Below are 21,229 nucleotides of genomic sequence, written 5' to 3' on the forward strand. Positions count from 1 at the left end.
TTCATCCGGGTAAGAGCAATGCAGATGCTAAAGGACACTTTTTCCCAAGTTCCTCCCTCTCTCTCTGATGGGAAAAGAATGCATGACGTGCATTTATTAAAAACATTTCTTATAACTTTTCTTTTATTCTGAGTATTAAGTTACCACCCTCCCCTACGTTTTCCTATCTTTTCCTCCCTTTCTTAAAGTTACTATCTTTGAGTATCTTCTCTTTTCCAAGCCCTGTACTGAGGTTTCTGTAAGTAGTATTTTAATATGTCCATCCCCTGCTAAGTGGATCTTGTTATTTCCATTTTCAAATAAGGAAACTGAGCAACTGAGGCCCAGGAATGATACTGATTTGTCAGTGTCACACAGTCAGGGGAAAAGCTTGTCTTCAAACTCAAGACTGGCTGACATGCTCTTCTACTAGGAAATTCTGCACTGCTTCATTTTTCTTTAACTATTAGTTCCTGTTATGGGGAAGATCACAATGGTTTATCTTTGTGTGTAAACGGTGTTCCCATCTAAGGAAAAATTCTTTGCAGGGATCATTTGAAAGTGTGTGTTTGGGTTTAATACCTGAGGAAAAGCATCAGTAGGGTTGGCTTTCTATATTTTTAGACTTGTTAGAACCAACTAAAACCCCCTCTCCATTAGAGCAGTCTGAGAGTTTTCTAGATTAATCTTTCTACCCTCATATGGGGCACAGTCAGAATAAATATTCTACGTAGGTGGACTTTACAGGAATGGCAATCTGGTTAGAAGAGGAAGTCAGAGAACTTATTGTTTAAAAATAACTATTCTGTTCTCAGTTTCCTTAGCTTTAAAATGGGAATAACATTAGAACCTATGCCACAGGAAAAAAGAATATCTAATGCAGGAAAAGCTCTCAACACACTGCCTAATACAAAGCCAGTCCTCGATAAATGCCCTCAATACATTATAGCCATTGTTAGTATTACTTAAACTGCATTTGCATTGCGAGCACCCTGGTTTTCCTTGGATTGTTGTTGATTTGGGATGATCTTGAGGGAAGGGCTAGTGGAAATGGGAGAGAAGTCCCTGAGACCTGCCACAGGCTCTTTCTTGACTCAGCCACTAGCCATGGATCTTGCCACTTGGCAATCTGCCTTAATGTACTTGCTGGTTATATTCTGGCAGTGAGTAAGTTCCATCTTCTCTTAGAGGCCTTAAAAAACCCATACTGCTTGTACATATTAAAAGAAGAACAAATTCACTTAGTCCATGTACTGTTATTATATTAACATGATATTATTATTATGTAACTATTGATTCCTTCTCCCTTTAATTCCTTCAAGAACTATTAACTAACTTTCTGTGGGGGTGATCCTGCATGCTCCGGTACAGACATTGTGTCTGTTCTCATGGAGTTTTGGGGCTGGTGGAGAAAACAGACATTAAACAAATGATTTTGCAAAAAACATACATAGCTACCAATTGTGACAAGCGATATTCAGGAAAAGCACAAGACGCCTTGAGATTATGTGTAAGGCAGAAAGGCGAATCTAATTTAGACTGGGGGTTCAGTGACTGCCTCTCAGACAGAGTTGAAGCTGAAAACCAAAGGATGAGTCAGGAATTCACAAAAGCTGAAGACATTTCAGGTAGAAGGGGCAATAGGTCCAAAGCACAGAGATATAAAATAGTCTGACAGATTCAAAGAATGAGAAGATGCCTAGGGTTGAGTGTAGGGAACAACAAGAAGAGTGACAAAAATGAGACTGGAGCCTACAGTTTACTTTGGAATGGACCAAAACCAAGAAAAATTAATACCAGGAGAGAAGGATGGATAAATGGATAGATAGATGATAAAGCAAGTATAAAACGTTAATGGTAGAATCCAGGTGGTTGGTCAATGTATAGTCACTGTAATTTTTTTTCAACTTGACTATTTGTTTGAAAATGTTTGTAATAAAGTGTTACAAAAAAGAAACTGGAGAGGTATTTAGGGACCGGATCATGTTGAGCGTTGTTGGCCTTAAGGAGTTTGGACCTTATCCAAAGATGGATCGAAAGCCATTAAAGGATTTTGATCGGGGAGAAATATGATCAGGTTTGTTTTTTCAAAACTCAGGCTGGTTGCTATGTAGGGTGGGGTCAGAGGGCTGGGTAGGAAGTGAATAGGGGTAAAAGCAGGGGGATAGTTAGGCCATGGCTGTCCCCTAGGATGGTGGCAGCGATAGAGGTGGAGAGAATTTGACGGATTCGAGATACATTGTAGGAGAAGAATGGATAGGGCTGAGGTGGTGTGATAAACTGGGTGGAGATGGAGAAGTAGACGGAGATGGTGTCAAGGATGACCTCCCAGGATTTTGCCATGAGAATGGATGCATAGTGGGGCTTTCCACTGAAACTGGAGTCATCTAGCCTCACGGTGAGACTCTCAAGTAAGCAGTTGGATATCTGGGTCTGAAGCTCAGAAGAAAGATCTGGACTAGATTATAATTTGGGGTGTCACGGGTATATTAAAGGTACTTAAAAGCGTGTGAATAGATGAGATGCCTAGGAGAAGAGCATTGCAGGGCAGAATTTGAGCCAATGAGTGAAAAATTACAAGGAAGCTGATCTTGGCTCCATATAAAGAAATTGTACCAGGACAGAATACCTTGGTGTAAGCATAATTAACTGCACCCTTAAATTATACCAATAATGCTATATGGCCATTTTTGAGCAATGTGATAGAATAAGAAGAGGCCAGTCTTGGGTGAGTTGAGTTCATAGGGTCTCCAAACTTGAGATCTGTGTGATCTGTGAAACGTTACAGTTTCTTAGGGGCATGAGAATAAAAGAAAGTGAAATTCCCTGCTTCTTCCCCTCCCCCCATCCATCCCACACATGCTCAAGAAAGAGGGAAGCTATGATGAGTAAAACTAGGAAGGTACATGAAAATGACTTTTGATATGAAGGTGCTGGAAAGGCATCAGAAAAATAAAAGGACGTAGTGTCATGATGGAGAGCTGCCCTGTAGTTCCTTAAGTTGCTTTGGTATTTTTATGCAAATGTCAGATCAGAATAGTATTTCCAATGCATATGGATGACTGTTTGAGTTCTCTGCTAGTCTCAGAAAAATCTGAAATGGAAGGTGGGAAGAAGCAGCCTTATACTATTATAAATGACCTTTCCGGGGATAGGAAATGTTCCACTACTAAGCATAATAACCAGAGTGCATTGAAAATCACTAGCAAGTATTCATTATTAGCATCCAGGTCCCCAGGGGCCATCCCAAGCCCTTTATGAGGGCTGGTCAGAAACGTACCAATGAACCTGGGGTGAATAATATTAGGCCAGTCCTGTCAAAATATTGGTATGCTCAATGAAAAGAGCACAGCTGTAGACTGACATTCCTAGATTCTAGCATTTGCATTTACGAAGAAACTAAGGGCCCAATTTAGACGCTTAGATGAGGGAGGAGAACTAAGGTTTCTTGAGTACTGTCTGTATCCCAGACATTTTCCTAGGTGTTTCTCCTGTGTTTACTCATTTAATCTCCTTCAACAACTCTGAGGGAACGGTTGCGTTAGATGCATTTTTCAGAATAAGAAATTACAAGGTTTGGAGAAGCAAAGAAACTTGTGTAAGATCACATACTTGTAAGTGGCAGACCCAGACTGGAACCAATGACTGCCTGGATTCTAGGCAAGAGTTCTTTGCCCACCCCTGCGGCTGCTTGTCTGGATTTTAGAGGGAAAAAAGTTCAGGTTGTGTTCAATGCTCCGCATACATCCCCATGGTGCCCATTCAGTGCTACTCAGTTCACCCGGTTCATCTCATCCCAGTAAGATAGTGCACAAGTCTAGGCGTTCCTCTTTTTCCCACAGGGAGGGAGCTGAATTCCCCCAGTTGGTGCCGGAATCCTTAGCTGACTTAATCCTGTAGATTTATTCTACTCTATCTATAATAAGAAAAGAAGGAAAATATTTACGGAATTGAACAGTCAAAATATGAAAATTAGCTGGGTTTTTATAGCCTTCTCCATGTCCCTCACCCCCAGCCTGGGACCCTCACAATGAAGTTCCCCCTGGGCCATCCAGGCACCCATTCTCCAGAGCTGATGGCAACTCATATAGTTGCCTGGAGCAGAGCAGAAGGAATGGGCCAGAGGCAGCTGGATGACGGCTGATGTCCTTTTGCATCAGGGGTGGTGTCTGAGAACTCATTTTGGCCAGAGCAACTCTCCAGGAGTGCTCAACCCATCTCCCACTAAAATGATACTTGCTTTCATCTCCAAACTTCATTCTTACCATCAAATTTCCTTCTGTTGCCTTTCCAGTGGAGCACTAGAGTGAGGCTGAAAATCAGCTCTGACCTGACAAACCAGTTCTGACATAACTATCCCATTGGAAGCTCAGATTCTTTTTACAAGACCGCTAGGAGTTTTGTTGTAAATCCAGGAATCCTTGGATTCTTATGCTCCAAGTTCACCATAGGGGGAAGTGGTCATAATAGGATATGTATTTGTGAAATCCATGGACAACTGATTAGTATGAATGGTTTCTTTGGAGAAAGGCATTGTGGGTAATGGAAAAAGATGGCCATGTAGAGGGGTAAGTCAGACTCTCAGTTCTGTTCTTTAGAGGAAAGAGACCTGATTGATTCCAGCAAATGAAAAGAAATGAAGGGGCAAGAAGATGCATGGAGTCTAAGGGTCTGGAGGGGCCTCTACAGGCAGGATTTTAACGTGAGAAAGATGAGGTCTACCAGAAGGAGCGTGCCAAAGAGTACCTTACCTATGAGACGATGTATTCTAGGCATACTGGGCTTGACGCTGGGCGACTGACAGCCTCCTCCATCATGCATGGCTGATTTCACTGCTTGAATCCATTAAGTAATGATCCCGAAGTAGTCACAGAATGGCAGGCCATCTCCTCCACTTAATGCAGGGGGCTCAGCTCTGTGACCCTCAACAGATGCACAAGGGTGCTGAGTATGGAAAAGCTGTAAATGGCTCTAATGGGAGATATTGCAGCACAAGATGCTGAGCGCTCCCAGGTGGTCTGAAAGGCAAAACCTGGATCTCTAAGTACAAAATATCACCAGGAAGCATTTTACCAAAGAGGAGGGCTGAACAAGAAACTTGAGAGTAGCATTGCTCATGTAACTTTGCAGAGGTCAAGTTGGGGCCAAGGACACCCAGATTAGGAGGTCTGTTGGTTCACAGCTGCTGTACTGTTGTCATTCATGTTCCTCTCTGCCTTTATGTCTATTTATAAGGCAAAAAATGCATAAATGCCTTCTTACTTGAAAAGCTTCAAGCATTATGGAAGTAGATAAAGCAAAGCATGCATCACTCTCCATCCCCACACCCATCCCACTTCTTTGCCCAGAGTTACCATTGTCAATAGTTGGTGGGCTTCCTTATAGACACCTTTCTATACATTTCCATACATTTAAATATACATGTACAGATACACATTAGGGGAGGGATTGTTTGTATAACTGAATGCATACTGCTTGTTTTACTTGCGCTTTGTTTTCTCGCCCATTCGATGACATATCTGAAAGAACTTTTTGTGTCAGGACACCTACGTCTGCCTTGTTCTTTTTAATGGCTGCATAGTGCCCCGTGGTATGACTGTACTGCAGTTTATTTAGCAGTTCCCTTGTGGCTGGATGGGAAATTGTTTCCGGCTTTTTATATTACATAAGATGCTGCAGTGATTATGCATATATATATATATATGTTTTTGTTCAAACATTCTTCTTTAAAGCCGAGATACTGGTTCTCATTTCTTAGCAAAATGGCAAGAAGGAATCTCTGGTCCTTCATTTATTCTCTAAGTAACCTTGGATAAGTCATTTAACTTCATGAACTTGAACTTCCTAATGTAAGAAATACCTGGCATGCCTATGTATATGTGCACAGTACTAAAACCACTGTGGATTTGAGTGTTAATACAGAATCATGTTGATTGCTAGCAGTTGTGGGGGGCTTGCTATGTGCCATGAACCAACTTTGGGCTTTAAAGTATCTTTCTCGTTGATACTGTCCTTATACCCCTTTAAGTGAAAAGTTGAAGCAGAATGAGATTACTTGTTCAAGGTCACCCAGCTCTGGGTGGCAGAAGAGAAGTCACTTCCAGGTCTGTCCATGGAGTATATAGACACGCCTGCTTAAAAAAAAAAAAAAAAAAAGTCATGATGTTGATGCAGAGAAAAGATTCTTCATTTTTCTAAAGAAATTCTCCTTTGAGTCAATACCAATACACAGGGTCTAATTTTTATCAAGAATTTGAAAATGAACAGAGGGAAAATTGGAAGGCAATGCAGTCTTTATTGTAAGCAGTGGTTTGGAATGCACATAAGAAGACCTGGGTGTTATTCCCGGTACTGCCACCATAATTAGTCACTTTTACTGTCTGGGCTTTGATTTCCTAATCTACTAAAATGAGGTTGAAGATGGGGGAGGAGAGGCAAGCTCTCTATAGATTTTCCTGGCTCTAAGTTTCTGTGATGCACGGTGCCTGTATTTGTGATCATCTAGGTTTATTTTGTGTGTTCTGACGTTGTAGTTAGGGGTAAACTTGTGGGACACAGATGTAGGCTTTAAATGGCCCCAGAACTCCAGGTCTGGCTGTATGTACTGATGGGTCAGATCATCCTTCTGGCAAGAAGGCTCTGGTGCAGCCAAGAGGTGGAGCCAGAAAGGGAAGCGTCTCTGCCAAAAGCTGCTGCAGACGGAGGAGCCAGTCTGTCTGGGCGGCCCATGACTTTGAGAGGAGCCATTTGGCAAAGTTGTTGGCAGGAGCTGCCTTGCAGCATGAATTTTGCAGACTGTCCTGGGCTGGAGTGAATCAGGGATGCAGCAAAGGTGGCTGGTGGAACAAATAACCATCTGGTGAGCAGGGCACTGCTCAACTTGCCGCACCGACAGGAAAGAGCAAGTGCCAATTGGTGAGGCTGAGCTCTCAGTGACATGATCTGACAGGCACAATAGACTGTCTCCCCTGCTGTTGTGTGCTCCATGGAGGGGGCTGTAAATCCCACATGAACCTTTTTCTTTTAGAAATCAGGAAGCCCCAGTTACTTCTACTATTATAAATTAGGAAATAAAATTCACCAACTCCAACAAAATTGATTTTTGGATTTCTTTCCAGCTTGCTGTGGTGGTGGTGCTGGGGAGTGTGGTGAAATAGAAGTTCTTTCTCTCAAGCATCTTTCCATCCATTTGGGCAGATGATGCTCTGACCTTCTCAAAATGTACTTAATCATATAAGCCAGACTGTGTGAGTCTGTGCTGCGTTTGCCTCTCTGTTATCCCTGGGGGGCTGAGATGGTGGAATCAGAGCCTGCCTGGCTCAAGACGCCCCCCTCCAGCAGTACTAGTTCCGAGGCCTTGGACCAGTCATGCCATCTCTTTGATTATATTTTTTTACCTATAAAATATGGCAGCGGCTGAGGCAACATGCCCCTGGCTAACATGTTATTGTTTATATGTGAGCATTTAATAAATACAGAAGAATCCCTCTCACTCCATGCAGTTAGGACCAATAGTGGATGATAAACTGGAAAAGTTAAGGCAGAGAATCATAGCAATGATACACCTATTTTATTTTTTTTTAATTGAAGTATAGTTGATTTACAATGTTGTGTTAGTTTCAGATGTACAGAAAAGTGATTCAGAGATATGTATATATATTGTTTTTCAGCTTCTTTTCCCTTATAGGTTATTACTAAATGTTGAGTATAGTTCCTGATACACCTGTTTTAAACAGCATTGCCTAATTTTGATGAAGAGCCTGTTGAAGAATCAAGGCTTAGTCTCTGAGTATGGAACTGCTGATTGGGACTTACATTTTTCTTGCACAAACCACACCCAAAATGACAAAGACCATGTCTGAGATTGGTTTCCTTGAGGTTGAGTGAGAGTATAGACCCTTGAGAACCAATCTTAACTACTGATCCTTCTAGATTTTTATGATTGTCCCCCATCTTTTCTCTCTCCCACATTTAATTGACAATTCTTGATCATTTTTTGAAAGCATTAAACTTAGTTTTCATATCAAACAATCACTCTCTGCCTTTTCACACCATTCTTTTCATCACCTTCCATGATATTTAATTAAAGGACAACTATACGGGCATCAAGCGATTTGGGAGCCGACACAACTGACTCTCAGTAGATGTGCCTCTCAACCAAAAGAAACAGAAGTGAGCCGGTGGACCAGAGGTGACCTTAATAAATTAGCTGTGACTGTAGAGCAGGCTAGAGACCCATTTTACAGAGGGAATTGAAGGCATATTTTCATCCAATGAGTCAAGAGGTCTGTTAAAAGAGATTCTGTTGTAATTATGATACGGAGGAAGAGCCATCATATACTGAGTGCTCGCAGTGTACCAGGAATTGAGTTAAGGACTCTATATACGCTATATATCAGTGATCGCCAACCTTTTTGGCACCAGGGACCAGTTCCGTGGAAGAGAGTTTTCCCACGGGGGTGGGGGCATGGGTCAGGTGGTAATGTGAGCGATGGGGAGCGGCAGATGTAGCTGCGCTCGCTCTCCTGCTCGTCTGCCTCCTGCTGTGCCTTCCGGCTCCTAACAGGCTGAGGACCGGTACCGGTCCGGGGGTTGGGGACCCCTGCTATATATGATGTACTATATATTACGTGTATATATATTGTGTACTACATTGGTGTGTATATATATATGATAATAGGTACATGCCTCCACGCATGTGTGTACATCATATAATCCTCACAGCAATCCTCAGCTGTATTTACAATTAAGGCTGAATTAGGTGAGACTTTTTACATCTTAGTCACCGTTGTCTATTATCCATCTCCTAGCCCAATATCTGGCAAATAGCGCTTATTACACGTTTATTAAGGAAATGAGGTAATGTATGACAAAACTGAGGCTTAGAGAAGTTGTGTCATCTGCCCAGCATCAGTCAGCACACTCGGGACTTGAATGCATGTATGTCTGACACAGAAATGTATGTTCTTAAGAATGGATTTAGGACGTGGATGGATCTAGAGACTGTCATACAGGGTGAAGTAAGTCAGAAAGAGAAAAACAAATATTGTATATTAATGCATATATGTGGAACCTAGAAAAATGGTACAGATGAACCGCTTTGCAGGGCAGAAAGAGAGAAGAGACGCAGATGTAGAGAACAAACGTATGGACACCAAGGGGGGAAAATGGCGGGGGATGGGGGTGAGGGTGGGATGAACTGGGAGATTGGGATTGACATGTATACACTAATATGTATAAAATGGATGACTAATAAGAACCTGCTGTATAAAAAATAAAATAAAATTCAAAAAAACCCCACTGGATTTAGGTATATTACAATAATTTCTTTTTTACAAAGCTCTTGGAGATATACTTTGGATCCCATATTGCCCTAAGAATAACTTGATGGGATAAAAATCTGGTGTCATCTCCGCTTTTCACAAGTACGTAGATGCTCTAGAACAGGGTCTGTAAATTGTCCTGTAAAGGGCCAGATAGTAAATATTTTCATCTTTCCTGACCATACAGTCTATGTCCCACCTACTCAACTCTGCCACTGTAGCGTGTGGGCATGGCTGTATTCTAGCAAAACTCTATTTGCAAAATCAGGTGGTGGCCCATGGACCATTGTTTGCTGACCCCTATTCAAAAAAAGTGTTTGGTACCCAATAAAGTTCAAAAAATGTTGATCTTCCAAGTGAGTGATTTTGGTAAGTGCTAGAGGGATGCTTACCTGAACAGGAATGGCTCAGTGGGGAAGGTGGGGTCTTCGTGGGATTCTGACAGGTGGAGCGGAGCGGCACAGGCATTCCTAATGGAGAGTGGAGTCTTGTGTGATCTTAGGAGGCAAAAGTAAGCAAGGAAAAAGGTGTATTATTGAGCAAATGAACTGGAGACTAGAGATATAGCCGACTGTTTGATGCCCATTAGAACCCTCATATACCACCACACATCTTCCAGGTAGTGTCCCCACAGCTGCTCACTTAGTGGTTACTTTAAAAATGTTTGTTATATACTAGGCTCCATGCTAACAAAAACCCCAGATATGCAGTTAAAAAGAAAACAGACACATATTCTACTCTCATAGAGCTTGCATTCTACTGGAAAGATACACATTAAACACAAACATAAGAACATGAATATAAATCTTGGTAAATGCTACATAGGAAAAGAATAGAGGCTGTGAGAGAACAAAATATCTGCTCACTGATGAAAATTGGGACTGTAAAGAAAAGTGTAAAAAAGAAAGTCGAATTTAGCTCTGAACATAATCATTACAAACATTTCTTGATGTATTTTCTTCCAGGCTGGTGTGTGTGTGTGTGTGTGTGTGTGTGTGTGTGTGTGTGTGTATGAGAGAGAGAGAGATGAATAAAGGAATTATATGAAAAATATTATCATACCTATGTTTGTTTTGGTCCCAAACACAGTACTGTGAGCATTCTTCTGTAACATCCTATAGTTAAACCATAATTTTACCAATCATTCAATGCTGGAAGTTTGGATTATTTCCAGGATTTTGGTGTAATATTTGTGTGATAAATGACTGCATGCATCTAAATCATCTCTCTGGTTATTTTCTTAGAACAAGTGTCTAAAGTCAAGATTACTGGGTTAAGTGGTACAAACAATTAAGTTTCTAGATAAGATCAATAAATTGCGTTCTTAAAAAGTGGTACCAGGGGCTTCCCTGGTGGCGCAGTGGTTGAGGGTCCGCCTGCGGATGCAGGGGACGCGGGTTCGTGCCCCGGTCCGGGAGGATCCCACATGCCACGGAGCGGCTGGGCCCGTGAGCCATAGCCGCTGAGCCTGCGCTCCGCAACGGGAGAGGCCACAACAGTGAGAGGCCCGCGTACCGCAAAAAAAAAAAAAAAAGTGGTACCAATGAGTGCCTTTGTAATTGCTATGGCTCTTTCCTACTTTTGTTTGGCCCGTGTTTTGCCTCTACTTCATGTTGTCACACGTTTTCAGAGTGTTTAAGTTCATCCTAAAGAATGTACATGGGGTGAAAATAAGAAAAAAGTCATAAAGATATAATTAATGAGCTTTCATTTGATCCCGTTGCCCTTGTCCTTTCCCAAAGCCCCGGGTCCTCTTACCCTTCCTAGTGGGAAAACAAGCTCAGTGCCCAGCCTCCGCTATTAAATACATGGGTAAGTAGCTTGCTCTCTGGGATTTAGTTGCCCACCTACATGAAATAAAATGACTTTCCTGATTCCCGGGCATCAGTTGTAGATAAGTATATGGAACCTGGTGACCCAGAAATGTTAATTTTCTTCAAACTGGTGAGTAGGTAATTTCAAAGAATGGTTGACTCAACATGATAACCCGTATGGTTGTTTAATGAGCTAGCCTCTTGTGGGGCTCAAACCTGACGTTTCTGAAAGCTATGTTAACTTTTTCTTGTTAATACTATATGTGGTTGAATGCAGTTTGAACCGAGATAAATCTGAGGAAACTAGACTCTATTGTTGGCTCAAGATTTCCAGACATCTCTAATTTCCCTCCAAAAATTGAGAGCATGATTTGATGGAAATGAAAAGTAAAAATCTTATAAACTACCACTGGGATTACACTTTTAATGAGTGATTTTTAGTCCAACCACCGTTGAACAACGCAGAGGCTAATTAGGTATAATTTATAGTCAGCCCTCTACACTCCCAGTTCTTCTGCATCCATGGATTCAACAAGCCATGGACTGTGTGGTACTCAAGTATTTACTATTTAAAAAAATATCCGTGTTTAAGTGGACCCGTGTAGTTCAAACCCATGTTGTTCCAGAGTCAGCTGTATGTTGGCTGTCTGTAGTTCACCAGTCTTTGGGGATTATAGCTGGGAGTCCATTTGAAGTCTCAGTTCATTTGGCTTGAATATTTGGGGCACTTTTCTCCCTCTGAACTATGTGGAGGTATTGCAGTAAGAAGACCACATTCTTTGACTTTTTTTGTTTAAACTTTTATGAAGAATTAAAAAATGATACACTGTTTGTGACCTAAGTGTTCAGTAGATAAAATTTAAAGGATGCATGGCTGGCTGGCTGGGTAGATGGATGGATGGATGGATAGACAGTTCAATGGATAAAGATTTGTGTGGTTAGTAGGTGATCCAGTTGCTTCCTCAGAGTTCTAAAAGTATTAAAACAGCTTCTATAAACATTAAGTTTCAACGATGATTTGAGACGGTAATGTTAAAATCTACCTCTCATCTCCTTTCTCTGCTGTCTGGGAGGCCAGGGCAGGCGGGATGGAGCGAAAGAGTATTAATTAGGGCAGCACAGATGCGTGGGGATAGGCTTCCAGGAATTCATCAGTGGTTCTAGTTTAAAAGGAAAAGATATGACACAGGGGAGAAGAGCTGCCCTGGGACCCTGAGCTTAACAAGAGAGACTGGGACAGCTCAGTGCCTCCAGTTGATGTCTCCTGCAATGATTAATATCTAATCCCAACTCCAGATCTGTAGGATTAGCCTGGGTGAAATTAACATACTATGCTTTGGAAGTCAGAACTCTCTGGTTACTTCATAGGACATAGGAGGAAAGTTTTGGGTGCAGTTGCATTTGTGAACAAGGTGTATTTCCTTATGGGTTCTCTGACCCCTCACAGCGTCAGAGATCAAAAACCTGCTAAGGTCTCCCCAGGACCTGAAGAACTGTGCACTGTGGTGAAAAATGCAAAAAGAGTCTGATTATCATGTTGTACTTCTGCTGCCAACATGCTTACTCAGTTCCTAAGCTTTCTCAGCACAATTTGAGATGGAAATTTTCCGATCAGAATTTTTCCTATAAGTCTAAGAAACTTGGATGTGAGCCCATTGTGCAGGCCAGGTCTTTTCTTTTTCCAGTTACTTGACAAGCAGGTTGCCTTTGAGTCACTCATATGGATGGCCTTAATCTAGACGTTGGCACATGCTGAAGAGGCAAAACACATTTTCCACCTTTTGTTTGACCCTTTAAGAAGATTAGTCTGTTCACGATTTTCTCCTGTGCTTATAAGCCTTACAGTTTACTGCCTGTCCCTTCGTTTACCTGAGTCTCTCCCAGCTGATCTTCAAACCAGGCAGGCTGGCTTGTGCAGGGTCCTCACTACCCCAGGCCATTCCTGCTTCCCTGCTCCTATAAGTACCCTTTTCCCTTCCCTGGTACCTATGTGACCTGCCTCCAATCCAGATTTTCCCATGACATTTTTCTTGAATTCCTTGAATTGTTTAATCATTAACAACAATCCTGTGATGTATAGGTCTCATTCCCATTTCACGAATGAGAAAACTGAAGTCCAAGGTCAGACAGCCAGCCAGAAAGAGGCAGACCGAATGTTGTCTCCCCAACTGGAAAGAAATTCCCAGAACACAGTTGTCACATCTTTACCCCTTTAGTTTATCCTACAGAGGACAGTGTAGTGCTTGGTGTACAGGTGCTTAGTAAATGGTTTTTAAACTGGATTTGAGTTTGAGAGTAAATTGATTATGTCTCTGTAGTTAGGACAGCAGCCAGTTACATATTCTTTACGTGGCAGTTTGAACTTGGGGCTCCCTCTTCACATATTGAAGCCAGGTTCTCCTATGCCCACTAGGGTTTAAAGCTACAGGTGTGCTGTCAAAAGATGTGCTTTTTGCAATCACTTGGAAATCGTACCAGCTAATTAAGAGCATGATCCATTATTTATTCGTTCATCCATTCATTTGTTTATGTGTTTATGTTTTACTCTTTAACCATTCAGCAAGTATTGATTAAGCAACTGAAACCTTAGTCATGCCGTATGAGTTAGTATATGATAGCATCCAAATGAAAAAAGTATATAAAGGGTTATTAACATTGGTTATGAGGCGGGGAGGGGAGAAGTAAGCAAAAAAAAGACAATTCAAAATATTAAAGTTCACCACATCCATGATATATATAGTATGATTCCTCCTGTAGGTGTGAACTGTGAGAATTCAGCAAACAGAATGGTTATCAAAATATTAATGGTGGTTATCTCAGGCTGATGGAACTTTTAGTAATTTTTACTATTTATCTTTATATTTTCTAATGAATGACAGTTTTCAGTAAGTGTTATGCATTGTTTACATACTAAAAATTATAAAGCTGTTATTGGGGTGAAAAATAATTCATGGAGTGTCTATTATGTGCGAAGAACAGGCCTCTGGATATCAATGTAGTAAATATTCACCTGAGTTCTTCTTTTTACTTTGAAGTCACATTAATAATTCTTCAAATGAAAATCAGTTGGAACCCTGGAAAAGTAGTGAAAAGTGGACACTAGTAATTGTCACATTCTGTAACAAGAATTCCATTCAGGTTCTCATACCTGTAGGTCTGGGTGAAAGGGCTTTGGCAATGAGCTTGGCCGTTAGGTTCAGAGACCCTTTGGTCCTGTCTCTTGGCTTAAACAATAAGGGTAAGATGACACCTCTGAGTTCAACCAATCATTCCATAATGGGGCTGGGGAAGGGTCTGGATGAGTCAGTTAAAATCAATTGCAGTGAAGGAAAAGCCATCTAAGAAAAAATGTCCTAGAGCCCGTGGGTCAGCACCAGCCCCTCTGCACATGAAGGATCTCACTGTCTGTATTTATTGACACAGAAGGTGGTTTTAATTACCCTGAAGGAATTTCTGGCATGTTTTGCCAAAGCCAGTCTTAAAATGTTTAATCAGTGGTTTAGTGACAACCAGACCCACTGGAGAGGCCGGCACTTGGGGGGACAGCTGGTTCAATGTGTAGTGTATTGCAGAGTGGCTGTTAGTAACAGAGCATAGGTATGTTTTATCAGAGAAGCAGAAGCAGGAAAATGAGATGATCTTGGCTTTGAAAAGTTTGGCATGTCTTATGTCTGAGAAACCTTGGTTTCCTTCCCAGTCATTGACCATGATCTAAGCAACCTCTGTAACCTCTGTTTTGGGTATACTGAAGGTAAACTTTGGTAAGATGATCCAAAGCCAGAGTTTGAGTGACTAATCAAGCAATCAGCTTTATAGCTTTACAACCAGTGACTTGAAAAGAAATGAATTTACCTTTCCAAATACAGGCCCAGGGAGAATTTAGACTTTTACCTGTTTGTATTGACTACAAAATATTTTAAGAAAAGAGGTATAATAGGAAAAGCAGGATGATGGTGTCACATCACAAGGCCATGTTAATCTATCAGATAACTTGAGGGGGAACCATAGTCCAAGGTAAATGTAAGGGCACCAAAGAAATTGTTTACTTGATTTTTTATATAGCAGGTTCTTATTAGTTATCTATTTTATACATATTAGTGTATATATGTCAATCCCAGTGTTTACTTGATGTTTATCTCTTTGCTCTTGAATCTTTTGGCTGAATCCTCTCAGTGAAATGTAAAAACAATCAATAGTACTAAAATACTATCTTTTATTCATCTCTCCAGGTTTAACTCCAGATGGAGTTTCTTTTTTTTTTTTCGCAGCATAAAAATGCCCTTTTTCCTGTCTCCTGTCACTGCTGTCCCAAGCAATCTACATATAGACTAATTTCTGCTCTGATGTAGACATGTGAGGGTGAATAACTTGGCACCTTGAGACCTGAATAGGAATCTAAAGGTGTCTTTGGCAAAATATAATGAGCCCCCATTTGTTGAGCTACGAAGATTGTTTCTGTCATGTTTAGTGACATAATGGTTTGCCGATAATCCTTTTTGCTTGCATGGAAAGGTTTCTCAGCCTATTTCTTAGGAACATTCACTGACCTAGGGATTTGCGAAGGTTATAGAGAAGTAAGGTCATTGGAAATGAATCCCTCTTAACCATCAAAACAACTGAGCAAATAGTTCCATGGGTGTTCTTGCTACAGCTGCTAATTATCAGTTTTAAACAGTCCTCTTCCTCTTACCTTTCAGATTAGTCTGTCAGTAAACCAACTTGGCTAACCAGGTTGATACATTGGCCGCCAAATTTTAGGCGAGGAATGAGTTACATAAAATAATAATCCCATCTCATACTTCTGACAGGGTTTTATATTTCCGCAAAGTATTTTCACAACTCTTATCTACTATGCACAAAAAATTTGGAGAACAAGTTTTATTTTGTCTCATTTTCTCAGTGAGAAAACAGATCCAGTGGAGTTAAGCGGCTTGCCCATGATCACATAGCTGGTTTGTGGTGGAGACATGACTGAGGTCCAGAGACTCTGATTCTGAAAACAGAGCTCTCCCCATGATATTAGAATACTAAATAAATCAACTTTCATTGAACTCTCAACTAGATGAAATCTTGCAGTTTTGGGAAAAGGTGTTCACTTTTGCTGACTCTCTCTGTGAGATGTTGGCCACCTACATCCTTAGCACAAGGTTCTTTGGGTAGAGCAATGTGGCATGTTACCCTTTGACTGTTGGGCTTGGGTGTGGGATATGTCTTATTCCTAAGGTTGTTCATTGCTACTATTGCCAAATGGGCAGGTTTGGGGGCCACTATCCTAGCCAGTGGTGCAAGCCTCAAAGAGGTAGTGTTTGGTGATTATAAAGATGTAGAGAAGTCAGTGAACTTAGTTCTATTTCAAGACTGTGTACAGCACCCAGATATCTAACTCACAGGTATCTGCCGTATGGAACAAGTAAGAAGATAGGTAAGAAAGACAATGAATTAATCATCACTGACACCATCCTTATCCCTGGAAACTTAATATAAGGGAAGGGAAGTTACATTTACTGAGTGGTTTTTACCTGCTCAGTACATATTTTGCTTCCTTTACATTTAATTATGTGAGCAGTGTATTCTTTATTAAGAAGATTGGCTCATTACTTAAATCCTCTAACTATAGTTACCCATATGTAAAATCATGACAGTGGTAACCACCTTTCATGGTGCCGTAAGGATTAAGTGAGATAGGAGTTGTACAATGGTTAATTCAGTACCTGACACAGATTGAACATTCATTAAGTGGTTTTTTGATTGTTGGTTGTCTTTAGTATTTCTAGAAGCCTTAAATGGTCCTAAGTGTTATTTGCACTGCGCCAAACATTCTTTCTGCCCTCCAAATCCCTAGAGTTCAGGATTATACTAAAAAGATATACTCAAAGGATTAAGAACCCTGACTCTGGAAACCACTGGCTTTGTTTCCTGACTCCATCACTTGCTAGTTCTATGACCTTGGGCAAGTTATTGAACCTCTGTCAGCCCAGGTGCCTCCTCTTTAGAATGAGGATAACAATGCTTAACTTCCTAAGGTTGCTGTGAATATTAAATACTGCAGTGTATATGATGTGCTCAGGACAGTGCCAGGTACATGGTATGTAATAATGGCTAAATAATGTTAGGTTGTCTTTTCATTAATATTAATTCAGTTATCTAACTATCCTGAAGCAAAATCATGACTGTCAAAAGATGGTTGTTTTGGTTACAAAACAGAGGAGAAGTAAGTTAATACCTCACCCTTAATCTTTGATGTAGTATCAGTTCTGGCTGGTGGTGATTGGTCCCTTTTAAATAATAAATATAATCTCATATAATAATAAATGGAATCTTATGAGAATCTAAGCCAACTGCTGGTCTTTTCTGAATAAGAAATAAAGCATTAGGAAACAAAAATCCATTATCTACTCTAGGCACCATCAGTAGGGTAGTTTTTAAAGGTGATAGCTTTGAGATATTAAAAAATTAATGATAATAGATTAATTATAAACCTCTCTTTCTATATTAGTAGTATGTTGAAGCTTCCTATTAAGCTTCCTATTATGGCTTAATTTTGTTGTTTTTGAAAGAACCTTGCTTTATTTTTAGTACTTTTTATATTGCCTTATTCGTAGATTCTGCCAGAGTATAATCTTATACCTGTGAGCACTCTGAGAGAAAGGGAGCCTCTTCTAATCAATGATTAGAAGTCACATGACTTGCTCCTATTTCTGAATAGTTCCAATTGCTTAAAAGTGGTTCTGTGTATCAGAGCAACCTCTCTTTTTTACCCATTGCTCCTAGCACTATACTATGAAGCCTTACCTCAAAGCTTGGTCCTGTGCACGTGATCCCTCTTCCTATAAAGATAGCTCTCCTAACCGCAGGCCTCCCCCAAACTCCCTAGATGCCCGATGGCTGTTGTTTTCCACTCTAATGCTATTAGAATCACCTGAAGTGTTTGTTAAACACAAATTGCTGGGCCTCCCCCCAGAGTTTCTAATTTACTAGGTCTGGGATGGGGCCTGAAAGTTTGCTTTCTAATGGTTTCCCAGGTGATGCTGCTACTGCTGGTCCAGAGCAACGCTTTGATAACCACTGTTCTTCAAAACCCGAAGGCAGCCCACTTGCTGTTGAGGAGGCTGAAGCACAGAGTGGTTTTGTAGTGTGGGTGGTGTCACCTCATTCGCCTGGACTTTGACAGGTCAGGGGCAACCTCACACAAAGATGCTAGAGAGGAATCTGGGGAGTGTGTAATGCACCTGTGTACGTTAACAAACTTGGAAGCTTCACTACCTTCTGGAGTCTGGATCTGAGCCCTGTGTTTGTCACAGAACCCAAGGGAGAACACAAGACAGAGAATAGTGGCACGGTAATGAAGCATGAATTATCCAGAGGAAAGCACCTATGGAAACAAAGGTATTAGTATGATTATTTATACCTACTCTTGTTAATTAAATAGCAACATGGAAGGGTTGACTAGTTCCCATTGCTTAAAAGTTGTTCTGTGGGTCCCAAATCCATTCATTCGCATTTGAAAAAAAAAGTGTAAATCGGAAGCATCGCTGAACTTACTGTTCTAAGAACACGTTTTGATGACATGCGTTGGTTCACAGCAAAGACAAAGAATAATTAGCCAAGAAACTACCAGGAGAGAGGGATTAGGCTAGATAAGAATAGACCCTACTTTATAGATGCTTAAGAGGTATGTAGAATAGGCTAGTGAACCAGACAGGTATATTAACTGTTCTAACAGATAAAAGAGTTGGGGTCAGCAGGCGAAGACAGACAATATGGGCTTCTATACTGGAATCCCTTTCAGTATAACCCCTAAACAGCCCCACCTTATTTGGAGGAGGTAGCATGAAGACATCTGCTGCCTTGTTTTTATTTCTTTCTTGAAACAGTACAGGGAGACTCTTTAGCTTGATAGCCTCCACATTTGGCTGTATTTTGGGGGCCCTGGAAAATAAAATTTAGTGCAAAAGAACAATGTATTTTTATTTAAGAAAAAAGAATCATCAGAGATTTTCCCTTGAGGTGGAATTTGTAACAGGTAGGTAAGAACTCTGAGACGGAGAAAAGAGTAAGAGATTCAGAAGAGAAGAGCTCCTTTTGAGAGAAGGAATGGGGAAAGAAGAGTTTCCAAATAAATATTTATTATAGGGAAATGAAATGAAAAAGGTGGTTAATGACTTAGTGGGAGAAGAAAAGAAAGAGCAGATGTGTATATTTATATGTATGTATGTATGTTTATGCACGTTCTCCATCAGTCTATGGATAAGGCTGTGTCAGGCATTGGTGTCCCAAAGGAATTATGCAACTTTAGCTTTATACATTTCTGTAGACTCCATACAGGTTATATTTCTTAATGTGCTTTTTAAAATAAGATAATAGGAGAGCAGGGTTTGTTTTTAAGTAATACCTTGTGGTACTTGTGATGTGGAGTTCAGCTCTTTCCTTGCTATAGAGAAATTTACATTTTTCTGTCTGACTTATTTTAATAATGAGTTTATGTCTGTTATAATTTCAATGTACTTTTCTTTCATTCCTGTCATCCAAGTCACATTTTCAATGCATTCTAATATGGTATTGACTGGAGGGCTGAGTTTTATTTGGTTTGTCCTCAGTAACAGTACTTTAATGAGATAAGACTAGCTGGACTTTGAATGGATTTCCCTGAAGCTTCCAAATTTATGCCCTCTATACCTCCTCCAAGAGGGAGGGAGAGGGAAGGACTAGAGTATTTGGTCATGTTTTGCGGGTCTGCATCATGTCGGACTCAAAATTTCCAAAAGTACTAAAGCTGCTAGTGAGAAAGAGACAGTTCAGAGTGAGAATTTTCAGTGCTTGCTTGGAGGAAGAATAGCAAGGGTGAATATTGGCTTTTCATTGTGTCTCATCAAGTCCAAATGTTTCTGAAAAATACCTTCAAAGTTAAAAGATGGTGCCCTTGGACTTCCCTGGTGGTCCAGTGGTTAAGACTCTGCCCCTCTAGTGCAGGGAGCCTGGGTTTGATTCCTGGTCAGGGAACTAAGATCCCACATGCTGTGGGGCATGGCCAAAAAAAAAAAAGATGGTGCCCTTTTCAAAATGCTCAGGGGTTGGTGACTGTAAGCACATGCATAGTTTGTGAATAAGCATGAGGTATGAAACGAATGAGTGTGTGTGTGTATTAACATCAGTGCCATTTGAGGCATTATTTTCACAAGTTAAGGTACTTTCTTCAGAAATGGACTCCATTAGAATTTGGTTAAGATTGCCTTGAGTTTTCAACGAGAGGTGAAGATTATGTAATAGCAGTATAAGGCATGAAGTCGTGTGTTGCAATCTCTGATTGCCCAAATTGTGCTCCAGGGAGAAATAATACTTTAATATGTAGCAGCAGATTGGTATGAAAGGAGTCTGCCATTCATCCTTTTATTTACTAAGTATTTATTGAGCACTTACTATGTGCTGTGCTTTGTACCGGGGATGTGAAAGTATAGTATACATACCTGGACTCTTCTGTTAAGGAACTCATGCCCTAGTGGGGGACAGAGACAGGACAACAGGCAGTTATTATGTAGTCTGAGAAGTTCTGTGATGGGGGGAGGACAAGGGACTCTAAGATGATGGGGGAGGGCTCAGAGGAGGGCTCATGAAGAAGGAGGTGGCTAAGCTGAGACCTGATGGTTGAGGAGGAGCAAGGTGAAGGGAAGAGGGATGAAGTGCTCCAGGTAGGGCGGATGGTATGATCAGAAGATAATGGGTTAGTCCTACCTGACTTAGTAGTTGCTTGACTTCAGAAAAAAAGCCCATCTTGGAGATTGAGTTTCCTTATCTTCCTGCGGGGGAAGATAGATGGTGATATCGGTAGTTGCAAAGATGGTGGTCCTGACGGGTGGTGGGGATTGGGCGGGGGTGGTGGGGAGGAGGAGAAAAAGGTAAACAGAAGCAGTTCACATTTCCTGAGCACTTATTAGGCACCATGTTTAAGTATATTAAACATTTTCCATGCATTAATTACCTATCAGAGTTTTACAATCTCTGTATGAGGTAGGCACCCTTATCTCTGTTTTTCAGATGAGAAAAGTGAAGTTCAGAAAGGCTCCATGACTCGCTCAAGGTCACCCTGCTAGTCAGTGGAAAAGCCAGGATTTAAAA

The 21,229-nt window shown here is 40.9% G+C and overlaps 1 protein-coding gene across 4 annotated transcripts in view; it reads left to right on the forward strand.

The window, feature by feature from the left end:
- Positions 1-21,229, forward strand: part of PPP2R2B (protein phosphatase 2 regulatory subunit Bbeta) — a gene marked incomplete at both ends in the record, with an annotated part of 456,792 nt that overhangs the window by 166,685 nt on the left and 268,878 nt on the right. The window contains one exon of one of the 4 annotated variants that reach the window (XM_082622567.1): positions 18,466-18,502. The exons of the other annotated variants lie outside the window; for them this stretch is intronic. Within the exon in view, the coding sequence (XP_082478693.1) occupies positions 18,466-18,502 (37 nt within the window). Of the gene's footprint in view, positions 1-18,465; positions 18,503-21,229 lie in introns of those variants that run through there. 4 annotated transcript variants of the gene reach the window in all.

The sequence above is a fragment of the Mesoplodon mirus genome (genome assembly GCF_964341445.2).
Source record: "Mesoplodon mirus genome assembly, chromosome: 5".
Taxonomy (NCBI): domain Eukaryota; kingdom Metazoa; phylum Chordata; class Mammalia; order Artiodactyla; family Ziphiidae; genus Mesoplodon; species Mesoplodon mirus.